Genomic DNA, 22,771 nt, shown 5'->3' with positions numbered 1-22,771 from the left:
ACTTCATGGTCATCAAAAATAAGAAGGTAGAGTTACGAACCATTAGCTGAACCCGTCATTACAAAGGGTTGTCAATCACGTGTAAACATTTCTCCATTATTGAAAAAAGTGACAGGAAAATGGCGAGAAAACGGCGAGGTTGGTTCTCTCTTCTCATGGCTCCCTTTTTGTCCATTTTTTTAATTTATTTGTGTGAGTTGAATTCCAGCAGAGTCTATACCATACCAGTGCCCTGATCTAAACAAACCTTACTCACTTGTGAAGACTCACCAAGTTCAACCTCCAATCGCTAGCCTGTGTGACATCTACGCGGACGAGGACCCAAGGGCAAAACTCTTGTTGTTTTGAGACGAAATCATGCCGAAAAGCAAGGGTTCAAGAGGTTCCAGGAAGGATTCAGCTCAACAGACTGCGTAACCAGTTACAACGGTATCAGAGGTCCTGCTAAGATACAAAAAGTCGCTGCATTTCAATTTCAGCCTTCAGAAATTCCAGAGTAATTTTCTGTGCTCTGCAGAAATTGCACAGCAACTTCGCGGATGGAGTATCTGCCCATTAAAAGCTCACTGCTGCCACTCGTACAAGCACTAGTCCTGATACTAGTGCTGGGAAAGTGATACTGATAGATGGGTGATAGGGTCCTAGTGCAAACACCGAATATCTCCACTTCCCAGCGTGCACTGGGCCGCAGCTGCATTTGATGTAGACCAAGAAGATTCAGAACATCCTACTCGGAAGAGAAACATTTTCGAGATTAGCTCTCAGCTATGTTCATACTGCTTATTCTGTAGCTGTTGTGCGTCTAAGCAGAGATTAATCGCAACTATAAACAGCAGCAGTTTGAAATAGCTTCGAGTTTTATCGTACTTAGTGCATTTTTTCCACCAGCCTTCGGCACATTCGGGCCGTTAACTGTATTCGATACACAAGACTGAGCAGCTGTGCTACAGATCTCGAACAAGTGTAACGCATCCATTCCATTTTTCTTGAAAGAGCTAGAGCTACGGCAATTCAGGTCAGTAACAAACGAATGTTGAAGGCCGAAACATGGTGTTGATGAGCGGTTCAGAGTTCATAGATAGGAAAAACGAGGAGAATCAACCAGGACATTCGGAACAGGAATGTTTAGTAAAGGAGGCTCTAGAGCGGAAGCTAATCATAACGTTGTCCTCTTCGATGATGAAAGCAAATATGTATCACTTCATAAAATGACCCTATTCCAGAATAATTGAACACATGGATTCTTTCCCGATGATACATGTTGCTTTTCTGAAACTTTACATTCTTGGTCAACACAGTACAATGTGCAAAAATCATGCAAGTTGGACGAAAATGAAACTTCTAAATGCGTAACCATAATGTTAAGCATGAACATCGAAAACAGACTATGAGTGTCGGTGCGGCGGTCAGGTATCGTCGTCTTCGAAGCTCTTAACTCAGCTGAAACAGCAGAAAGTCAAGTTAAAACTCATCACTACTCTATTAGCAGTGAGCTCTGATTGAATTCAAAATTAAAATTTGCTTTAAAATGTCTGTTCATTTACTCACGTCATGACCATCGGCGCAGAGAAGGCAGGCATCGGTGGGTAGGACCCGAGGCCAACTGCCCGGACCCGGAAGGGCTCGCGCCGGGATAGCCACTACATGGCGGCCTCGCCCCTCCGAATCCTTACGCTGTTTTTCAATTGATTGGAAACAGCGGTCTCAACTTCGTAACAAGGCGGTTCTAATCCCGCTATCCCGTAAGCAAGTTAAAGTGTGAAACCGACTGCTTTGTTGCACAGACATACCCTACGCAGTTCTTCTTATTGACATACAAGCCTTTGAACAAAATTTTCGAGAAGGGGTGGCAAAGTCTTTTTTTAGGTTCGAGTTCAAGGCTTAGCCGTACTCCGAGCATTTTGTCCGTTTCGTGAAGGCAGTAAAAGTACAGCCTCTTACCGGCTTACGACCTATTCCTTATATGCCTCAAGAACAAGGCAACAGTCTCTCCTGTGTTCGTATTCAAGGTTATCGACGGGTGTTGAGTATTTAGCGATTGGCCTTTGATTCTTGAGTAAGGAACTTGTTGCGATGTGCAAAAAAATTCAAGAGAAGAGCTGATGGTGATAAATTCCCTTAGCTCGATATATTTCGTTGCGTTGTGGGAGCCAACCACCGTCTCGACACATCGACCAGCTACGAGCAAGAGATGATACAGCAGAGGCCGAGCAGTAACTGGGCGTGATCTCACTGTTTAGCTGCATGCAAAACTGCCAAGAACCCACCATTGACAAGTGACGTCACCATCGTTGTAGCCACCGATCGTTCTGCAGCGATACTCTTTTCTTCGCCCCAAGACGGATTCAACAAAGAGGACATATCTGTGATAATTTGAAGCAGACGTGTGTTCACTTTTCGTCGATCGAATCCCATTTTATTTATATCAGTTTCTCAGAATATGAATAAATTCGTTAGTGATGTTATCGACATTTCTTGCGATTTGTTCAGAAGTTTATCAACACATTACATTTCTTTCATTCTAGTTCTACTTTACCCATAATTTCCCTTCTTCGCTGTTTTTGTTGTCTTCAATTCTATTTCAAGAGGACTGCTTTTTCTCACGATTGCTTGTGTAATCCTGTAATGTGCTATGGTTTTATTTCTAGCAGGCAAACGTTGTTCAGATCTACAAATATATCGGAAGTCCTTCCGGCGGCAAAGCATCCCTCAGTCAATTCGTAGGAGCGGAAGAGGTAAAGATGCTGCACGGAGTACGACCATTACAGTCACAATTAAATGAGTTCGCCAGACGGAGAGGCGAGACGACGCCTGGAAGTTGCAGATTGTTCTACCCGAAAAGATTTCGGAAATAAGTCACATGATTACATGAAATAAGCCACATGATCTCGGAGTCAAACGCTGCTATCTCGTGCATCCAGTAGCGCTGCGCATCTACTAATCTGTAGCCTGTACAAATAAATCTTTGTTGCATTCCACATTCGTCAGAGACGGTTCCTAGTGCATCGCACATATAGGTGATTACGCCTTAACCTAAGCATTAATCATGGCCAATTCCTCCTGCTTATTACTTTTACAAGCCTTATTCTGTAACTGAACATGAAGCTTTCTATAAACCTTAAACTTCCCTAAAAGCTTAAATATGTGCACACCTTGGAGTGAGAAATGTTAGAAGATCAACATCGAGCTATAATGGAAGCGAACTCTGTCTCGAGAAGTTCACGGATGTACGGCTGCCTCAGACCTATACAGCTAGCCAACAGGCTTTACTTAATCCAAAAGGATTCTGTTCGGATTCGGAGTTGTGATGCGAGAGGGCTGCGAGGTGCTTCAGTCTGATTGCGCATTCGCAAAGGAAGCAGTTGTTCCACGGCTGGGTAATAATCTTTCTGTATCTGTTGAAGAAATTTGATGCAGTCGGGTCGCTTGAATCCAAGTCTCATGCCGGATCTGCATCCGAAACAGAATATAATTCCTGGTGGATGCTGGCGACGTCATGGGTGTCGAAATTTTCACCAACATCGTTTTATCTTATTGAATTGCTGCAGTGGCGATGTTGTGATTCTCTCAGATGCAAACAACGAGTCATTCTTCGCCTATCTTTGCGGAAAATGTCTTATCTCGGCTTCGATCCAAATTTTTGCGGTTCCATGTGGATTCCCAAACCCACTTTCTAGCGACGCTTTGGGTACAGGCTGTGGGTTCTTGAGGACCGTCTCCCGTTAGTAAAAAAAGTCACTGAATGCCTCCATTTGTTATTGTCACAGTTGTGAGGACAGAGACCAAGACTTTTCGGGAAGAACTGTATTGCAAAAAATGATCACTGCGTCAAATGGAAGTGAATGAAAGAAAAATGGAAGGAATGTGCGAGATATCTAACTTTTTTTCCAAACACCGACTAAAAACAACAATTCATCGCAAATTTCATTCAAGTGGATACAGAGAATATTTGTTTGTGCGGTGTAGAAATAAGGAAAATCAGCTAACATCGACATTTATTGACTTTTCAGAGGGACTTTATCAATGTGCTGTCGGACTGCCGACTATCCCGGCTCTAGGTTCCAGGTTCTAGGGCAAAATTAGCCATTCCAAAATACGGATATGAAAGAAAGAAGGAAAAAATTCCAAACTACCTAAGTAAATTCAAATTCAGAATGGCAAGTGTTATGAATTTTTACTCACGATACCAACGATCTTTTAATCAAGCTCGGAATTGAATAAAAAGAGCAGTCTGCAGCACGTATCAGAGAGTTTTAGTGTCGACGTTTTTAGCGTTTCAGACTGTTGTTGTCTTTAAAACTCATCACTTATCATTCAAGCAGAACACTTTACGCAAGTCCTATTAGCACTTTCATTCCGATTGTTATTCATTAGTATTAAAAACGACAAGATAAGTGGGAGTTGATAACAGTGTGAAAACATCTCGCAAAAATTCAACAATCTTGCAGATTTATAGGTTAGATGTTCAAACTTGGAGAAAGGGGATGAAAATTGATAAGAAAACCGCGCAACTTTAATTTTGTCTTCTCAGCTGAATTTTTTGCTTTTCAAGAGACAGTTCCGTTTGTTTTGTCACAGCGTCATTTTTAACAGTGCTTCACCCGTCCTATATATTAAATTTAGAAAAAAAAACACATTCTCTTTATCCTAGAAATCCAAATGGTTCTCTGAAGTGAAAGAAGTCTGCGAAAAATGAAAGGAACTAGTCTTGCTTTCAACTTCTGATCCTGGAGAATCGCCAGAAAAGGATTACTTCCAAAAAGGGAACATTCATTTAGCTGCTAGGATATAAACTAAGCGGGGAGATCCGATCAACATTGATGTGATGGTGACGTTTCTGTGGCGCTGCATTTAGTGTGACAAATCGAATCTTAGCGATTCTGCGTAACCGATTGCGGCGACCAGAGCGTTAGGTGATGATGGTTGTTCCGGGAGTACTCGAATGAAAAGGATCATCCATTCTCAGTCTAATATCGAAACATCCGATCTTCTTCCCCTCCGGATTTATGCCCATATATAGGAGGGGAAGTGTCAGGTAGCTCTGTGCCGTATCCATATTGTCCTTCACAAAATTCACCATTCAGGATCTGCAGCGTAACTTTCTGATCTATCGCAGTTGCCGTCTTATGTTCTCAGCTGTCTTTAGGTGTTGTGCTAATTTGTTGCGGAAAAGTCCTTTCTACCTCACCACCTACAATAATGTGACTTAGGAAATAATTGAGCTGTATTAAATCATCCACATCTAATTACGAATTTGTCGGCACAAAACTGGCGATGCAGGTGCCATAAAAACTATGGTAGTCAGCATCTTCCTCTTCTTTTCTTCCTCTCAGACTGACAGAAAAAAGGCTTCCAGTTTTATCAGTGATGCTCTGTCCTAGTTACAACTTTCCGGTTCCCAACCATCAACCTGTTCCATATGCAAATCTTTTACGTCAACACTGGGAGATTTATTCGCTTCATCTCTCTGCAATAAGAATTTTATTATTAATGGAGTTGAAGTACATTTGGATCGACCAATCTGGTCAACTTTTACGCTAAAATGAACATATCAGGATGAGGAGCAAATTCAAATGGAATCGTCTCAGAACAATTTTTCGTTTTCGCTACTCACTGAGGCCATAAAAAGAAGTGGACTAAAAACGAAACTGAGATCTCAAATCGAAAATTATCTGACATTTTCCTGTTCTCCCATTATTTGGTATGTTTTTGGGTTATGTTTACGGTTGGCCGATTAGCAACCGTGGAATATTATAGGATCCACCATGAGATTTTGTTAACTCAGATGTGCTTTTCTTGGGAGGACATCAAAGTGTTTTGAAGAATTAGTCCAGAGGTTCACTACTTTAGTGTGGTAACCAATTATATTAGCATATTTTTATGCAATATTTAAGCGCTCATATGCAAGAAATTCTAAACTGTGCAACCGCTCTACAGAGAGAAGAAGGACAGATCCACCACTCAAAGACAGTAAATCCTCCTTTCCTTGTGGGGATTGCCGAGCAAGAAAACATCTTCTTTTTTGGACGAAGTAGAAATCACTGTCCTTTTCAACAGTCAGAGATAAATAGCATGTGGATACATGAAGAAACAGACAGTTTGAATAGAGTCAAATATAGAGATGCCAATTCGAAGGTGTGCAGTGCTCAAACGCGATTTGGGCTGACATTGGCATTTGGGCGCGCAGAGCTTTCTAACGAACCTTAAAGGCATCACCCCACGAATGTGAGGTGGTGCAAATTTCAGGTGGATTATTCGTATACGGGGTGGGAGACTATGGAGAGGGGGGATGATTCCGTCCATTTCTTCCTAATTGCCGTAAAAAACGGCCCGGAAGATGCGTCGCCGCACAAGGCTGGCGCGCTCCAGTCGAACTCCTTGTAGAAAATAGAGCGCCAGAATGCCTGAAGCCTATAAAATCTTCCGGGCCGGTTTTTACAGCAATTAGGAAGAAATGGACGGAATCACCCCACTCTCCATAGTCTCCCATCTCGTATACGAATACTCCACCTGAAATCTGCACCACCTCAGGTTGGAGTGATGCCTTTAAATCACACAGTCAAAAAATAGGAAAATCATAATCACACCGAGGCTACGTAGTTTGATCGCTAGCTTGACAAATTATTTAGTAAGGCAGTGCGAGGCTACATATTTTATGAACAGACGATCAAAACGACTAACACTGATGTGACTCGGAAGAAAAATCTTCTCGGAGAATATCTTTATGAAATCAGGTCAATTTAGTCCCCTTCAACCTGATTCCTTTTGCTTCAGTTGATTTTGACATCTCAGCTTCGCTTTTTACACCGCTGAATGGCTGTAAATCTCCGCTTCATGCTAACACGAGAGCGATATCAAGAAATCATTGTTCAATAGAAACTTTGTCGCAGTCTGGTGGCGTGAAAGTTCATTGGTTAGTAGTAGCAATGACTGTGAGACTGCGGAGAAATGGCAACGCCTGGTAACGACAAAATGAGTCCAGCTACAAGCCGTCTTGTAATTGCTCTCAGCAGTTTGTGGCACCTTATGTCGCTAAAGTGCTAGTAATATTCGCTTACTAGTACTACCTAAAACAAGAAAGAGCCCAGATAAGAGCGTAAAAAAAAAACGTTATACGTTTTTTGGCGTTGTGGATTATCATGATTATCGCAAAATAGCCACAACTCACCTTATTCTACTGTTTTCATACTCTTCATACTGTATCACCTGCTAGAAACGTCGTAAATCGATACAGCAGCTCAAGCTAGACGCCGTCAATTATCGTGATTGCAGGAACCTGGCAGCGGCTAGCATTTTGAAGTCACTGAAGCAATGATAAGAAAGTGGTTGTTGATCGACAAAATCTTCAAGAGACCAGCAACGAGAGAGCCCGACGAACAAAAACCAAGCGTGAAAAGTAAATGCCATCTACAACTGGGTTGTCAAAAAGACGAGAAGAAAATAGAGCTGTCACGGTGAAAGAAATAGGGACCAAAACAAAGGAATTAGCAGAAGAGCATGGTCACCAAAATTTTAAAGCATCTGCGCATTAGTGCATCCTGTTTATGGCGCGAAAAAAGCTCTCTGTACGAAAAAGAACAAGTGTCGGTCAACCATTACCGTCTGACCATCTACAAAAATGCTCGGATTTTCGAAAGTTCGTTGCAGCTGAAGCCTTAAACGTATCCCCTTTCAATTTGGAAATATTGATGAAGTACCAGTTCCCTTGATATCATCTATGAACGGACAGTTAATGAAGGACGAGAGAACATTAAAAGATTCTACCGGCCAGAGAAATCTAATTTCACTGTTGTATTGGGAGTGACTGCTGCGGAGAGAAACTAAACCAATGCTAATTTTTAAGAAGAAGTTAATGCCAAAAGGACAATTCCCCAGATGTCATTGTGAAAACAAATGGAAAAGGTTGGATGAATCAAGAATTGATGAAAGAATGGATCGTGAAGTATGGGATAAAAGAAAATCACAATTCCGTCCCTGATCGCTCTTTGCTGATATTTGATTCTGCTCGTTGCCACGTAACTGATGAAGTGAAACAATTTTGTCAGCAATATAGCAAAATTGCCGTAATACCAGGAGGATTGACTAAAAACAACCCTTAGACGTCGGCATCAACAAACCGTTTAAAGACCACTTAAAGCTGGCTGGGAAAATGATGAGAGATGAAGCTAAAGCAACTTACACAAAAGTGGAATAAGGAAAGGAGAGCTACGAAGAAGCTCATTTTAGTTAGCGAAAGTTTCCAATCCATTTCATCTGATGTTATTCAACATAGCTTGAAAAGCATTGGTGATTTGGAAAATCTCAAAAACGATTTTGCCAGATGAATGTAAACGATGATGACGAAGTAGAAATTGGAAAAGTTTAGTGTTATGTTTAGGTATGTTGGAGTCCTTGTTGTTTAATATACAAATAAAATTTTAAAAATATTTTTTCAAAATCATTTTTTACCGGTAAATTAAACCGCTCTCATCTATGAATTTACTGATCGAATGGCTCTTCAAGTTCTATCCAGAGACAAATTCCGGCATTCCAGAGAGATCCCAGAAATTCCGTTAAAATCGCTATTTTTCTATAGATTGTTTATTAAGTGGGCGGGGTTTAGAGTTGAGGGGCTGAGCTTCTTCTAAACTTCTTCTCCGATTTTTATTTATCCATCCATCAAGTTAGAGGGGTGACTGCATTCAATTTCAATTTCATTCCAATTCATTTTTCACCGGTGAATTAAACCGCTCTTATCTATGGGATTTTAGGGTAGTAACCGCATTCTGCCTTACGTGACTAAGTGGGAACGTAAAAAAACTCTCCATGACGACGTAAAGTGTGACGTAGTCAAACAGTTCATTCTTCTCATGAAGGAAAGGAAGAAGCCCATTGTAATGGTGTTGTCTGAGCGCAGAAGACACATGTGCTACCGCTTCAAACTCCAAATTTGCGTAGCTTCGATGCGGTCGACCATCACATCCGCACCACATACTTGTGGTTGGGAGTGAAGCTCACTGATACCACACTCAATACCCGCTGTCATGAAGACCGAAAATGGCCCTGTCGACCGAATTTTCCTACGATGCACCTGAAAACGTGTTGTGTATGCGAGCGCAAGCAAAGTCGTGTCTTTGAGCGAGCGAGCAATCAATGAGCGCTGTTTCTCATGCGCATATCCGTGATATGAACGCTGGTCCTTTATTTTCGAGATCCGAAGAGCCTTTACAGGCAACACATCACGAAGTTGACGATGTTGGGATCTCCGTAGAACAATGTAGAGTTCGGGGTGTAGATTACGAGTATGAGCGTGGCCAAGCGCAATTCTCCCTAATCATCCTAACGACCGGCGTGGGATACGTCCTTAATTTCTACGAGATACGTTAGAACGCGCCGCGTCCACGAGCGAGCGATCGACAATCAATGAGGTCTTCTCAGCGGCCTATTCAAGTAAAATCAATGAACAAGTTTCTGAGGGAATCCACGGAGCGTGTACAAGGATGACGTTCCAAAGTACTTAGTATTGACCAACGCGGTTTTTAAGATAGTTAGGGGACTTGAGCATCCTTGCGCCCATATTCGCGACCTGCAATTTGAACTCTACATTGTTCCAGAGAGAGCCCAGCATCGTCAGCTTCGTGATGTTGCCTTTTACATGTGGCAGGAGCTATCAGCTGCTCCTTGCTGACTAACCACAATGAACTGCCTTTCAATTGTCTGTCAACACTTGATTTTCCTCCTTAGCAGCCAACCTGGTTGTCGCCGCACACTTTCCCTACCCAAAGCAGAAATATCTGAGATTACAACCCCTAAAGAAGCAACTCGTTCATTTTCTGTACGTACGATCCTCACTATGCATAGTAGATGTTTGTTTTCAGGATTTTATGTCTACAACAACTCTAAAAGTTGTTTTATCATGTGCAGCTTTGCTGTGTTTCGGAGCTTTGTTTTCTGTCATTTGCCTTCTTCTTGACATCAATAAGTTCCACGACGACTTCCTAAAAATATCGGATGGATACAAGGTTAGTTGTAAATGTATTTATTCTATAACAGCAATGATTAATTTTGGACACTCAGCTGAAGTGTTAGCTTTTTTTCTGGACGCCATGTGTATTAGCACATCAAGATCAAACCGACACATTCGCCTTACCCAATGAACTGAAACAAATTCAAGAAATAGCATCATCAGCATGAAAAACGGCAAGACTAATGAAAGACGGCTTCACAAAGACTACATAGCATTATTCGCAAATTATCCTACAAAAAGAATAGGAACCGTGGAAAAAAAGAAGAAAAAAGCTCTGAAAATTTTGTCTAGTTCTCTGGAGAGGGATCAATGCACAGCTTTTTCAAGAAGCTCTCCAGAGAACGAGACAAAATTTTCAGAGCTTTTTCAAGAACTCTTCCTTTTTCTTCCTTTTCTCTTCCTTATTACACAATGAAGTTTGTTTCCCAACTTAAGCAACCCATCCTTTTCTGAAAGATTTGCTATTTTTGCAAAATTCTCAAAAAGAAATATGAGCTATGGTTTGTAGACCTTGTCCCGACGGGTGTGGGATGACATGTTAGCTGAGACAGACTCGAGCATCAGAGTGAAAAAAGCAGCGCAAGTAGAAGCAGGTAACTACCGTAATCTCAAGTTTTTTTCTTGAAATACCAGGTTGTTGTTGCAGCAATGTGAGAACTGACTAATTGCTTGTTGTTCAGCTCGTCTTTCGGTCGCCAGTTTCGATTGTCCTGCAGGACCAGTCGGACTGCCAGGAACTCCAGGTCTTCCCGGAGGTCGTCCACTACCATCTTTTCTCTGAACGGTTACTTCTTCTATAACTCCTACTGCTTTTAGACAATGGACCGCCAGGAACCCCTGGATTGAAGGGACCAGACGGTGTAGAGGTTGGAGCACGCAATAGTATGCCGACGGAATGCATTCCTTGTCCTCAGGGTCCTCCAGGTGTACCGGGATTACCCGGGCCTGTAGGAGAACCTGGTTTCAATGGAGTTAGTGGATATAAAGGGATGAGAGGTAAATATCCGTTCTGTTGTTGAAGAGTTGACCTTTTCAAACGTTATCCCTTTCGAAAATCCCTCCATTAATTAATTTGCAGCAAAAGACTCAGATCTCAAAGATAGTATAATTGACAAAAAAAAAGAGCACAAGAGTGTAACCATGTTATTTATTAACAGAAATACCTCCTGTGAGTGCGCTGTGTAAAGCAAAATATCGGAATGCTTTAACATCAGTGCTGTCTCATTCCTGCGGAGGGGCGAAAAGTAGAATCAGCGCAGCAGAGAGGTTCCGAAGCCAAAACAGAGCTGCGATGTTGTCGGGTTCGAGGTACGGGAGGCAACATGAGATTTGAGGAGCCCAGATGCGTTGAAGCAGCCCTACAGCGGCATTTTCGCGCCCAACTGTCTACAGTAGGTCACACTGGTGAGCTGTTATCGGAATGAAGATTCCGCTGTAAAACTAGCAAGATAGGTCCAGCGGCACCAGAAAGCAATAAACAGATCCAAGGGCGTCAGACAGATGCATTGGCGTAGAGGCAGAGTGAGATTTGCCCAATATCGTCATATTCGTGCAAAGGTGTCAAAATATAGATGAAATGTTTGTTGTGTTTGCGCCCAACTGGGTCAAGAGAATACGGGAGATAGGACATTTTTTTTGTACTGGCGTGTTGGTCAAAAAGGGAGAACAACGGGGGTAGGAATGCGCAAGGATAGGATGGTTTTCATCTTGTTGGAAGAAACCAGTGATCAGCATTAAGACCACTTTCACGACTGCAATACAAATCCATTTACTGATACTCTTCTGAAAGTCACGATTCCTCCTCCCCAGGAGAGACGAGTCTACGGGACGGAAGTGCAGAGTCACTTTTGAAATCATTGAAATCTCTGGACACTTTCTCATGCAGGTGTGGTTCTGAGTGGAAACAAGTAATGGAGGTCTCCACAGAGGATAGAGTACGATCGACAACCGCCTCGATGAGCCCCTCACTGAATTATCTGTCAGATCCGCTTTCTCATGTGATCGTGCACAACGAAGACCTCAAAACCGACCGACCACTTGTCCTTTGACCGAGTCGGTAGCCGAAGCTGCCATCTATTGGCTCTGCCGTCTGCTCGATGTCGACGATTTTGTGCGCTTCATACCATCCCGAATCCCATCCCAGAAGACGACCAACATTTGTCACTGACAATGTGGCCCAACTACCTAAACTTGGAAATAGAATCGCATGTGTCGAACGCACTGTGTCGCTCATCTTTTTGGCCGTCACCATTCAAGCAGTGCCCAGACTATGTAGCACAAGAGAAGAAAGTATGGAGCTGATGGATACAAGATTATTTCTACTACTAGTAATTCTTCTTCGGCGTTTGTCCTGTTGAACGACGGGGTCCGCTTTTCTGCCTACGTGGCACCATTTCGCTCGCTCAGATACGAAGATATTTCCACAAACTCGCTGATTCTTGATTTCGCTCGAAGAATCCGTCTTAAACATCCTACCACATACCTTATCGGATCCCAGATTCTAAAGTATGCAGGAAATTACTTACGAACCCAAATAGACTGTATAATCAGCTTCAAGCTACTTTTTGACAATCTGACTACCAAATATAAAAATATAAAAAATATATACCAAATATAGGATAAGGACAGTAACTTGATACACCTGCTAGCCTCCAAAGTCATTGTATGAGCCTCATACGCCATCACTAACGTCCAGCAATTCTGAGTTGATGCCAAACGCGTTAGCGTATCGTAAGGGAATTGATTAACGTTAACCTCCATCATTTATCACTTAGCGAGAGGAACGAGCGAGCGCGAAAAGGGTTCGTAGCAATCAGCGCTGGCCGAAGCACAGGGAAGCGAATCGCATTAGATCAGAAATCAGAATCCAACTAACTACGAACTTTATTATGAAGTACTTTACGTTTATTATGAAGTACGTTTAGTATAAGAATTTTTGTAGCACAACATGTTCGCTCACACTTACAACTCTCAAAAATTTGAAGTTTCATTAATGTGGTTGTTTGCTGTTAATGTTGATGATGTTTGGAGTGTTTGGTATAGTGTAAGTACTTTCGTTGCAGGAAGAAATGGAGTGCCAGCTATTCGCGGTCCTCCAGGAGATAGGGGTATGCCAGGAATACCCGGTACTCCAGGTGTCCCAGGTAGAAATGGAGACACCGGATATAGAGGTAAAGGAAATCCCGGTCGACGTGGAGTTACCGGTCCTCCAGGTGAACAAGGTGGTCATGGCATTGCAGGAATCAGTGGTGGGAATAATGAACATTGTATGACAATCCACAAAATTGGACAAATTATTTGGACGAGTATTTGTTCAGGAGTAGCTGGACGTCCAGGTGTGATGGGTCCACCGGGGCTAGCAGGCAAACCAGGCCAGAAAGGTGACGATGGCTTCGAAGGACTATCTGGACCACCTGGTGTCCCTGGACCTGATGCCAACTACTGTCCATGCCCGCGCAGGGATCAGATCGTAGTCTTACCTTCTGAAAACAGAGAAGAACAAGCTAGAAGCGTCTTCCGAAGAAACGCGAAGACAAGAGAGTGAAGACAATTATGTCACTTGTAATGCACTGCAAGATGATCTCCGCTTTGTAGATGCAAAACACGTGCCCCGTGTACGTAAACAGATCACTGGCGAACAATCGTATTGCGTTTGTCTCACTAGGTGCCTCATGTGCAAAAATAATTTTAAAAACAAAAGTTTGAGCATTCCTAGCATCGCCCTCATTATTAGGTCTCGGTATTCCTCACTCCTTGCGATGGTTTATTTTTGTTCTCATGGTTTTTTGTGCTTGTTCTCATAGTTTCTTTTTGTGTTGATTTGAGCATAAAAGCTAGCCACCACGTATGGGATGGTCATGGGATGTAGCGCTCTTTTTTTCCCATACGCAAGTAAATTTGGCTGACAATCACACAACTAAATATTCATTTTCAATCAATGTTTCGAGTGTTACTCTATAGTTTCTCCCTCACCCAGCTGCAGAAAGATCGAAATGAAATACTGAATCTAGTGCTAAGTACAAAACAAAAACAAGCATTTTCAGCACTCATGTGACACTCTCTGAGATTTTCCATAGTGCAGTAGTGTTGATAGGACTTGGCCTCCCCCTCGAAGAAGCCAAGAACTACTCTTACAACATAAACAACATAACACCATTAAGAACAGCGACAAATCACAATTTGAATAAACAATATGAAAATATCACTGAAGATAAATGGACGTAATTACACAGTATATCTTTCTCAGACTTGAAGATTTGAAGCAAAGTGATACAGCCACACCGACGTGAGAGGAGAGGGGAGAGGAGGAGAGAGGTGGGATCTTGACAACAGGTATATCCTACTTTCCTCGAGATGTAGAGCAATTCTGGATCACTGCCCTCATTACATACCTCCGATCAACATGTTTCCTGTTGTAACTGCACGATGGCTATCATCTTACTTATATTAGATTGGTCCGAAAGCCTCGCACTAAATTTCAGACATTTTCAAACAATCATCATGATCCGTTACTTATGTACAACGCTTCGGTAGACCATCAGTTTCAGAATTCCAGAACTCTGGCAGCTGCGACTCGTAGAAGCGCGCCCACTTTCCATCTCTTTCCATCCAACGTATTTCAACTATATCCAACTAATTTTATTTCTTGTAGATGCATCTTTAGTTCCCGAAGCAAATGGTGGTCAGATGGTGACAAGTCAGGAGAATAAGGCGGCTGCAGTAGAATTTCCCAATCAATCGACAATTTTCTGCCGAGTAAATTCTGCCAGGTGACATCGCGCATTGTCGCGACGTAGAGCAACATGGCCAGTTTTCGTACACTTCAGGCGAACTGCGTCTATCAGTTTCTGTAAAGAAAAGAGTAGAGTTGAGCGGTCACGGGCGGGAGCCAACTTTTCTGCAGTGTATGATTAACACACAACAATCAACTCTCGTCTACTGCAATGACTTCGCGGAGATAGTCTTGCCTGTGAAGGTACAGAAGCAAAGACTGACACATATTTACTCTTGTTGCCACCTTCGAGGTACTCAATTCATGGAGAACCCAAATCGACAGCAGTTTTCTGCAACCTTGAGTTGCAATGGGCTTGTCTCTGTGAGCGTTACGTAGGGCTCCATTATTCCAGTCACTTGCGAGCCAAAGCGAGATCGATGTTAAGGCAAAATACATATCTTCTAACTCGAACCGTTGGAACGAACGGGTGACAGCCCAGCGAGATACTACATCTCTCTTCAACGCAACACAGGTTACAGCAATGGCGTCGCATGCGCTGCAGCCTTGCAGGAATTCGTAGTAACCGGTGATACGAATTTGACTTTGGTTCATCGAAGTCATGGTTAAATACCAGTGAAATGCGACCTCTTGTATATGCCCCTTCTGTACGCTTCTAAAACTTCTAAAACAGTTAAATACCAGTGAAATGCGACCTCTTGTATATGCCCCTTCTGTACGCTTCTAAAACTTCTAAAACAATCATATTCAACTGCCAAAAATTTCAATCCAAGATCTCCAAAATTATGGGTAGAAAAATAATTTTGGTGGAAGAATTTTGAACCTGATCACCTTGTTCACCTTGACTCCCGTTGATGGTCGAGCGGGCGCCAGTAATTCTTTCATTTGTCCCGATCACGTGCCAGAGTAGCCCAGTGGTTCCTTCTTTCACACGAAAAGCATCATATTTTTCTTTGAAGGACTTCGTGAAGAAATCTGACCATCCTGTCGGCGGTCTTCCTGTTCCTGGGGGAGCCCAGTTGCTCGCGGCTCTGGTCCAACGGTTGTCATTAAAGCGCATCACGTGTCCGTGTCCGGCCCACCTTATTTTACTTTCCTTGGCAAGTGCGGCGGCGTCTCTAATCTTCGATCGTTGACGTAGAAGAGAACTTCGAATCCCGTCCCTCACTTGCGTGAAACGGTATACTCCTAGCATCACTCTCTCAATTGCGCGTTCAATGACGCTCACTGCGTTTTCTTCCTGCTTGCGAAATGCCCAGGTTTCCGAAGCATAGGTCAAAGCAGGAGCAGAAGCAGAAGTACGGTGGTGTTGAAGAGGTGAGCACGGAGCCGGGTGTTCTTGGTCTTCTTCACTACATCCTCGATGCTCTTGTACACTCCCCAAGCCGCTCGTCTCCTCCTGCCCAGCTGGGGGGTCAGGTCGTTCATCGTGTTTAGATCCCGACCCAGATAAACGTAGCTGGTGCATTCGGATATGTTCGTTTCGTTGAGCGTGAATGGGGCATCCGAAACCCATCCGTTCCGCATGAACATCGTCTTTTGTAGATTCAGCTGAAGACCGATACATTCACATGTTTCGTCGAATTCGGTCAGCATTCGTTCCGCTTGGCTGATGCTAGGTGTCATCAGTACGATGTCATCAGCAAAGCGCAAATGGTGTAGCTGCCGACCATCAACCTTCACTCCCATGTCGTCCCATTCCAACTTTCGCAGAGGGTAGCTGTGAATATTTTGGATGAAATTGTATCACCCTGTCGGACCCCCCTCTTCACGTCAATGATGATGTTCTTGTAGAATGACGAAATTCCGGTCGTGAAATTACATATGTACAATTCTCGAAGTACCTTTATGTACTGAGTAGGGACGTCTTGGTTGTCCAAGGCTTCCACGACCGATTCCGTCTCAATTGAGTCGAAGGCCTTTTTCAAGTCGATGAAGGTGAGACAGAGCGGCATCTTGTACTCTCGATGAGTTTCGAAACAGAGTGAATGTGGTCAGTCGTGCTGAATCCTTTTCGAAACCCTGCTTGCTCGCATGGCTGTCCTTCATCCAAGACTTTTTCAATCCTATTAAGAATTACTCTTGTAAAGAGCTTGTAGATGACGGACAGTAGGCAGATTGGACGATAGTTGCCGATGTCATGTGGATCTCCCTTTTTATGCAACAACACGGTCTTGCTGGTCTTCCACTGTTTAGGAACCTTGCATTCCGACAGATGACGTGTAAAGAGCCTCGCCAGGGTGTTGATGAGTACTGGCGGAAGGCTCTTCAGGTGTTCTGGTCTTATTCTGTCGGGACCGGGTGCTGTACGATTTCTTAGCGACATGATAACATGCCGTATTTCGGACGGGAGTATCTCTGGAATGACATGTCCGTCTTCCCTCAAATGGTGAGGAGGCAGGTGGACATGGTTGTCGAATCGATCATGATGAAGAAGTCGTAGATGATTTTCTCCATTCCCCTTCCCGATACAACGGTTGTTCCCTTCGGGTTCCGGAGAGCAGTCATCCTCGTCTTGCGACTGGCGAAGTCTCGACGGGCATAGCGGATGCTTTTCCCCGCCTCTGCAGCTTCAGCCAGCACTTCTGCTCTTCTCTCTTTAAGATCTTCCTTTATCGCCTCTCTACAAAGCCTTGCGAGCTCGGACGTGAGTTCTTGGTTCCCTGCGGCTCGCGCTGCTCCACGCTGGCGTGTCAGCTCAAGAATTTCAAGAGACAGGCGCCTCTTGATGGTTTTAAAACTCTCAGCCTTCTTCGTGCAGTCGTGAAGGTGTTCAACGAGCCGGTCCATATACCTCGTCGATGTTGTCCGTTGCGGAATCTTCCCAAAAGCCGGCTAGCGTAGCGAAGAGATCCCAGTTGATGGTAGTCCTGGGATTTCTCTCTCTCTGAACTTGGCGGCTTTCTCTGCTCTCCTTGTGAAGAAAAATCTTCCTCGGAGGAGGCGATGGTCCGATCCCGTATAGAACTTTGGTACAACAGCGACGTCCGTCAGTCAGAACCTTGCATTGACGATGATGTGGTCTATTTCATTACGGTACCCTCCACCGGGTGACTCCCACGTCCAGCGTAGAGAGGAGGGCTTCTGGAATTGCGAGTTCCCATGGATGGTCTTAGTCGTCATGATGAACTCGGAGAGCCTCTCTCCCTGGTCATTCCATTGTAGGCCATGGGTCCCGATGTGAAGTTCCTCCGGTGTTCTTCTTGGGCCAACCTTGGCGTTGAAATCGCCAGTTATGACTTTGTAGGAGGCATGATCTTCTCGGTAGAACTTCCCCAGGTCCATATAGAAAGCTTCGACTTCTTCTTCTTCGTAGCTTGATGTTGGAGCGTAAGCGACGAAGATAGTCAAAGCTGATGTTGGACCATATCTTCTCATCCGCAGACGTCCGATTCGGGTCGTAAGTTGTTCAAAAGAGTCGATGTTCTTTGCCATACTCATGTTGACGAGGACGCCAACTCCACCAACACCTCTACTGTCGCATGTTCCTAAGAACAGTTCTTCTCCAGTTTCATATACGGCGTTGAGAGGGTGACATCGTCTTGTCTCGGTCAGTCCGATGACGTCGTACTTGATCTTCTTGGCTTGCATCATCAGATCTTCGATGGCCGCTTCCGATGCAAGCGTACGTGCGTTATAAATACAGATCGCCATCCTAGTCTATTTCCGTTTTGGTAGCTTACGTGAGTCCTGCAACCCCGTCCTACCTGGCGCTACCATACCAGGCTTTCCTCCGGAATCAGGAGACTCTTTTCTATTACTGTGTTTTGCGTAAAAATTTCGGACTAATCTAATAAATAGAAAATAATACCCAGCAATTTTTTGAAGTAAAATAGCGGCGTAAAAGTGGGACTTGTACGACTACAATGGCGCAAGAGTATATAATTTGCTTTGTAAGCACGGTGTCCAACTGAATATGTATTTACAGAGTCACCTTTTCTTTTTCACAAAAAATACCACGAAGAGCGGTCATCTTGAACACACAAATACTTTGAAGTAGGGCAACTCTCGGTCACTGCCCTACTTATTTGCTCCTTGCCCTAGATCTTGCTTTTGACTCCTTACTGCGACAAGAAATACAAGAGGCCCAGAGCGCAATGGATCTCTCACCATCGCAGATATAGACCCTCAGAGGCAGTAATCCGCCAGCGGCCCTCCTGTCAACTTACTCTTGATGAGTTGCAGGATTGCTGTCATGACATGCATTTTAAAGATTTTACTCAGCCATCTCTCAGAACAAAGTAACAATGGAAAATGATTTTAATGCTGCATCCGCTTTGTCAACAGCGAACAGTTTCCTGTGTAATCCCGCCGAATTTCTTTCCGTTTTTTTTCCTAAAAGAACACGGTATGGTTGTTGTCGTGAGATTTTTACGTGGAACAAAATTTATCTTATGATTGATTACAACGTTGTAGTGTCCTAGTTTACTACCCTTCCCTACCGAACAAGTTTAATATTTTCTCAGAATTGAATAAAATTCTAAGATTTGTTGTTACAAAACAATACAACAGTTGGTTTTAACAAGATTTTCAAAGGCAGTGATAGGTAATAACTTGCTGGTGGAGGACACTGGCTTCTTTGCTTAAATCTGTTTCCGATTGAAATTCTGTGTGGTAATAAAAATGTGGAATTGTGATGGGTTGGAAATTCCCATTTGCTAGGAATGCGGAATATATTTTTCGAAGTCTTTTGGAATTGTTCCGTAAATGTTCATCTGGGTAAACAGAGAAGATTCATGGCCATGACATATCAGTACTGTATCTACATACCCTTTGCTAAAAATGCTGTGATTTTTACTAGTAGAAGTACAGAATTTAGCATATTTCGGATAAACTGGAACAATAGTTTGACCGGAACGTTCATCAAAAGGCACAACTTTGTTTCTATAATTTCGAGGATAAAGGATGAAGTGCACGGCCTCGATCTTGCGAAGATGAGACGATGTATCAAATCAGTTTTTTTCTAATCCACGCTATAAGTCTGATCAATTTATCGACTTCAGAATAATGAAAGGCTTGGTTGGCACTAATGCGGTTTCGAACCATCGATCGTGCGGCCACAACTGAATCCCTTCGCGACTGAATCACAACGAAGAAAAGTGCGAAAATTCGGTTTCACTGCGGCTTTCGGCTTCGCGTTAGAATGTGTTTGATTTCGATCGAAGTCCAATAACTCAATTAGTATCAAACAAAAACACATTCGCTTTATATTTGTTATAGGGGATGATTTTTCGTAACAGAACCTTGTTTTACCTTCTCTACTTTTTTCGTTCTCTCAAAAGTTAATTGAGGGAAAGCTAAGAAAGTTTTTAAAATTCTCAGTTTTTTCCCTACTTTTAAAAAGAGAATCAGATAGTCTTCCACAACGGCAGTTTAACTATACCATCGTTTTCGAGAACGTATTTTTTACAACACTAAACCTTCTCAAGAGTACAGAGCTAATCGCACTTTTTATTCTACTCAAAAGTGCTTTGTCACATCCTCAAAAGCAGTGGGAGATGCATCCAGGCTGTTTGCTGAGGGCGAGTCGAATAGGACCTCTGAACGCGTATAAATGGGGAAGGAAAGCATTTAAAATCATGTCTTCTTTTGCTGAAGACATGTGCTCCACTCTGGACGATCTCGGCAATTGCGACATCGCTACCTTATTACATCATCTGCTGCGTCGACTTTGCAACCTCCAAGACGCCACCAAAACACTATTGAAGAAACACCATGCTCGGAGATGGTTCTCGGATCCAGTACTTAGAACAGCAGGAGCCACTTAGCTGAACCTGTGCCTCCTCTGTCTCAAAATGGCCCACGAGAAGAGCTGTGGAGTCGAAAGTGGAAATTGTGGCGTCAATTTGCCACCTACTTTGCTATGGAGTTACCCTCATTGTTGTTGCGCGCGGCAGTATCATCGACTTCAATGGTAGTAAAGGGACGCTGGTCCTGATATAGTCCTGGTTATTGTGGTCATCGCATTTCAGCGGTATCGTGAAGTAGTGCGGCAGAGAACAGTCAGAGAACTCAACTCAATCTGGACTTTCTGTATCTTTGCCAGTTCATATTCCGCTGATCCACCTACTTAGTCTGGTCAAAAGGGGAATTGAAACTCTTCAGTCTCTAGCTCTCTCACTACTTCACTACAATGATATTTTGCTGCAGTGGATTAGTGATTTGCTGTCACACCATAACTGCGGACAAATGCACCCACGGTGACGTCAAAAGGACCTCATATCTTTTGCAACTGCGTAGTCGGTTGGGCTCAGATTGCCCCGGTGCTCGTTCCTTGCGAAAGAAAGTAGCGAATATCCCATATTGAAAGCAACCGCATGCGCATTTGCCTAGACTTCGAGTCTTTTCGAGGAGAATGTAGAAATTGTAAACCAGTAGCAGTTCCTGTAGATTCTGGAGAAGAATTAGAGTTTTGTATCTACCTGTAGAAGTATCCAGTGAAGATTGCTTGTAAATAAAGTTAACTCCTCACATAGACTGTACATTCTCATCTGGTTCTGTTAACGCAGTGCCCACTGCAAAGCTATCTGCAAGATATATGCGCTCTCTTCCAATCAATCCAGACTATGGTCGAGTCGAAAACCTAACACATGTAATGTATTTCCACAACTTGGCTTACGTGCACTGCTTTGAATGCGCGGACGTTCTGGTATCGATAGAAATTACCGCACGTTTTGTGTCAGTAAGCCACCGACACTAACCAGACACCATAATTTTTCGAATCCACCAGATGTGCGTGGTCCGGTCAAAAATCCGAGGTCTCCACATCCCGTTATATGTTTATTTGACGAATCCCCCTTCCGCATCACTCTGAACATCCTTACTGAAGGTTTTGTTCATAACGCGGGGATCTGACCAGCCTTAGCTCAGTCAGGGCGGTCTTTCACCGCTTATGTTATCGGTAGCCTTTGTAAACACAGCAAAGTTGGCAGCGCCCCTGAAACACCAATGACGCCTCCACGCAAGGTGATGAAGGAGCTCAGCGCAACTTTAAAGTGGCTCTTTTTATGGCTGCTCACCTCCCATGACGGTTAAGAACTGTTTGCGAACGCTCCGTCAGAGAAAAATTGTGCGCAGTCGCCAAAGGAGGTTAAAGCGCGCACCATTTCGTACATGTTCCTCTCATTTTCTGCTGCAAATTAAGTTGTTTTCCTGAGCAAAGTGAAGTTGTGGCGAGTGTGCATCAGTCGATAATGGGCGTGGTTGCTTGGTTCTCCTCCCAGTAGAGGGTGAGGGTCAATGTGCTGTAGCATTACTGTTATTAGTCAGAATTTGCAGGGCTGGTGTAATTTTTCATCCTTCGCTTAGTATTTTCGTGGGAGCATGTTTCTCAAGTATCTCGAACCAATTTTACGCATGGAACAGGAACCAATTTTGGGTATTTAAGGGGAACCAGGTGGAATTACTGGTGAAACGAAACGAATTACTGAGTGTTTCAAACAAAACAATAGAAGAGATATGCAACCAATCGAGCACGCTAATATTTTATAGCAAAGAGTGCACGTGTCGATCGTACTTCAGAAAAAAGAGTGTCCAGCGACATCGGACATCTGCATTGATTTTAAAAAGCTGGGAGAAGTCGCAGCGCAGCGACGAGTTTCCCAGAGAAAAGATCATCCAATCGTTTGGCGTGGAACCAATCGGAGATCCAATCATAAGACAAAGTTGTCTGATAAGTTTCAACGCAAGATACCCTAGGCATTTTTCAACGGCTGTCCCCGATGTCCAGTATGAAGGGGCGAAACTAGAATTGAGGCTCGAGCCTGAATGGAGTGGTGTTGGCCAATGCTGCGACCCTGATGTTCAATTGATCGCCGCCTACCCTCGCACTGCACTCTCACGTTGTTATCCATACTTGTGCTTCCTTATTTCTTTTCTTCCTCAGTTGTAATTTCCACTAAACTTTTCCTTCCGGCAACAAATTGCATCAACTAATGAGTACCAACACTGTTCTGTAGCGCTTTACTTCACTGACCCGATAATTTTCGTCTTGTTCTCCAATGTGCTGTTGATTGAACGGGTTGAAAAGTTGT

At 43.5% G+C, this 22,771-nt stretch overlaps 8 protein-coding genes across 8 annotated transcripts; 2 read left to right on the top strand and 6 right to left on the bottom strand.

Moving 5' to 3' along the window:
* Window positions 1-9,863: 9,863 nt before the first annotated feature.
* On the top strand, window positions 9,864-13,550 carry RB195_010146 (uncharacterized protein; the record flags this gene model as incomplete). Its single annotated transcript, XM_064191010.1, has 6 exons — window positions 9,864-10,001; window positions 10,515-10,599; window positions 10,687-10,749; window positions 10,823-11,002; window positions 13,069-13,254; window positions 13,324-13,550. The coding sequence occupies 6 exons, from the start codon at window positions 9,864-9,866 to the stop codon at window positions 13,548-13,550; spliced, it is 879 nt and encodes a 292-aa protein (XP_064048593.1).
* Window positions 13,551-14,930: 1,380 nt separating this feature from the next.
* On the bottom strand, window positions 14,931-15,341 carry RB195_010145 (uncharacterized protein; the record flags this gene model as incomplete). The annotated part of the gene is made up of 1 exon (XM_064191009.1): window positions 14,931-15,341. One exon carries the CDS (start codon window positions 15,339-15,341, stop codon window positions 14,931-14,933), a length of 411 nt encoding a protein of 136 aa, XP_064048592.1.
* Window positions 15,342-15,501: 160 nt separating this feature from the next.
* RB195_010144 (uncharacterized protein) lies at window positions 15,502-15,933 on the bottom strand (the record flags this gene model as incomplete). Its single annotated transcript, XM_064191008.1, has 1 exon — window positions 15,502-15,933. The coding sequence occupies one exon, from the start codon at window positions 15,931-15,933 to the stop codon at window positions 15,502-15,504; it is 432 nt and encodes a 143-aa protein (XP_064048591.1).
* An 80-nt stretch (window positions 15,934-16,013) lies between these two features.
* Window positions 16,014-16,427, bottom strand: RB195_010143 (uncharacterized protein; the record flags this gene model as incomplete). Its single annotated transcript, XM_064191007.1, has 1 exon — window positions 16,014-16,427. One exon carries the CDS (start codon window positions 16,425-16,427, stop codon window positions 16,014-16,016), a length of 414 nt encoding a protein of 137 aa, XP_064048590.1.
* A 235-nt stretch (window positions 16,428-16,662) lies between these two features.
* RB195_010142 (uncharacterized protein) lies at window positions 16,663-17,064 on the bottom strand (the record flags this gene model as incomplete). Its single annotated transcript, XM_064191006.1, has 1 exon — window positions 16,663-17,064. The coding sequence occupies one exon, from the start codon at window positions 17,062-17,064 to the stop codon at window positions 16,663-16,665; it is 402 nt and encodes a 133-aa protein (XP_064048589.1).
* A 56-nt stretch (window positions 17,065-17,120) lies between these two features.
* On the bottom strand, window positions 17,121-17,528 carry RB195_010141 (uncharacterized protein; the record flags this gene model as incomplete). The annotated part of the gene is made up of 1 exon (XM_064191005.1): window positions 17,121-17,528. One exon carries the CDS (start codon window positions 17,526-17,528, stop codon window positions 17,121-17,123), a length of 408 nt encoding a protein of 135 aa, XP_064048588.1.
* A 204-nt stretch (window positions 17,529-17,732) lies between these two features.
* On the bottom strand, window positions 17,733-18,392 carry RB195_010140 (uncharacterized protein; the record flags this gene model as incomplete). Its single annotated transcript, XM_064191004.1, has 1 exon — window positions 17,733-18,392. One exon carries the CDS (start codon window positions 18,390-18,392, stop codon window positions 17,733-17,735), a length of 660 nt encoding a protein of 219 aa, XP_064048587.1.
* A 1,844-nt stretch (window positions 18,393-20,236) lies between these two features.
* On the top strand, window positions 20,237-20,506 carry RB195_010139 (uncharacterized protein; the record flags this gene model as incomplete). The annotated part of the gene is made up of 1 exon (XM_064191003.1): window positions 20,237-20,506. The coding sequence occupies one exon, from the start codon at window positions 20,237-20,239 to the stop codon at window positions 20,504-20,506; it is 270 nt and encodes an 89-aa protein (XP_064048586.1).
* Between the last annotated feature and the right edge of the window lie 2,265 nt (window positions 20,507-22,771).

The sequence above is a fragment of the Necator americanus genome, chromosome III (genome assembly GCF_031761385.1).
Source record: "Necator americanus strain Aroian chromosome III, whole genome shotgun sequence".
In the NCBI taxonomy this organism is placed as follows: domain Eukaryota; kingdom Metazoa; phylum Nematoda; class Chromadorea; order Rhabditida; family Ancylostomatidae; genus Necator; species Necator americanus.
The sequence above is the reverse complement of the archived record's forward strand: the minus strand, read 5'-3'. Positions and strand labels throughout refer to the sequence as shown.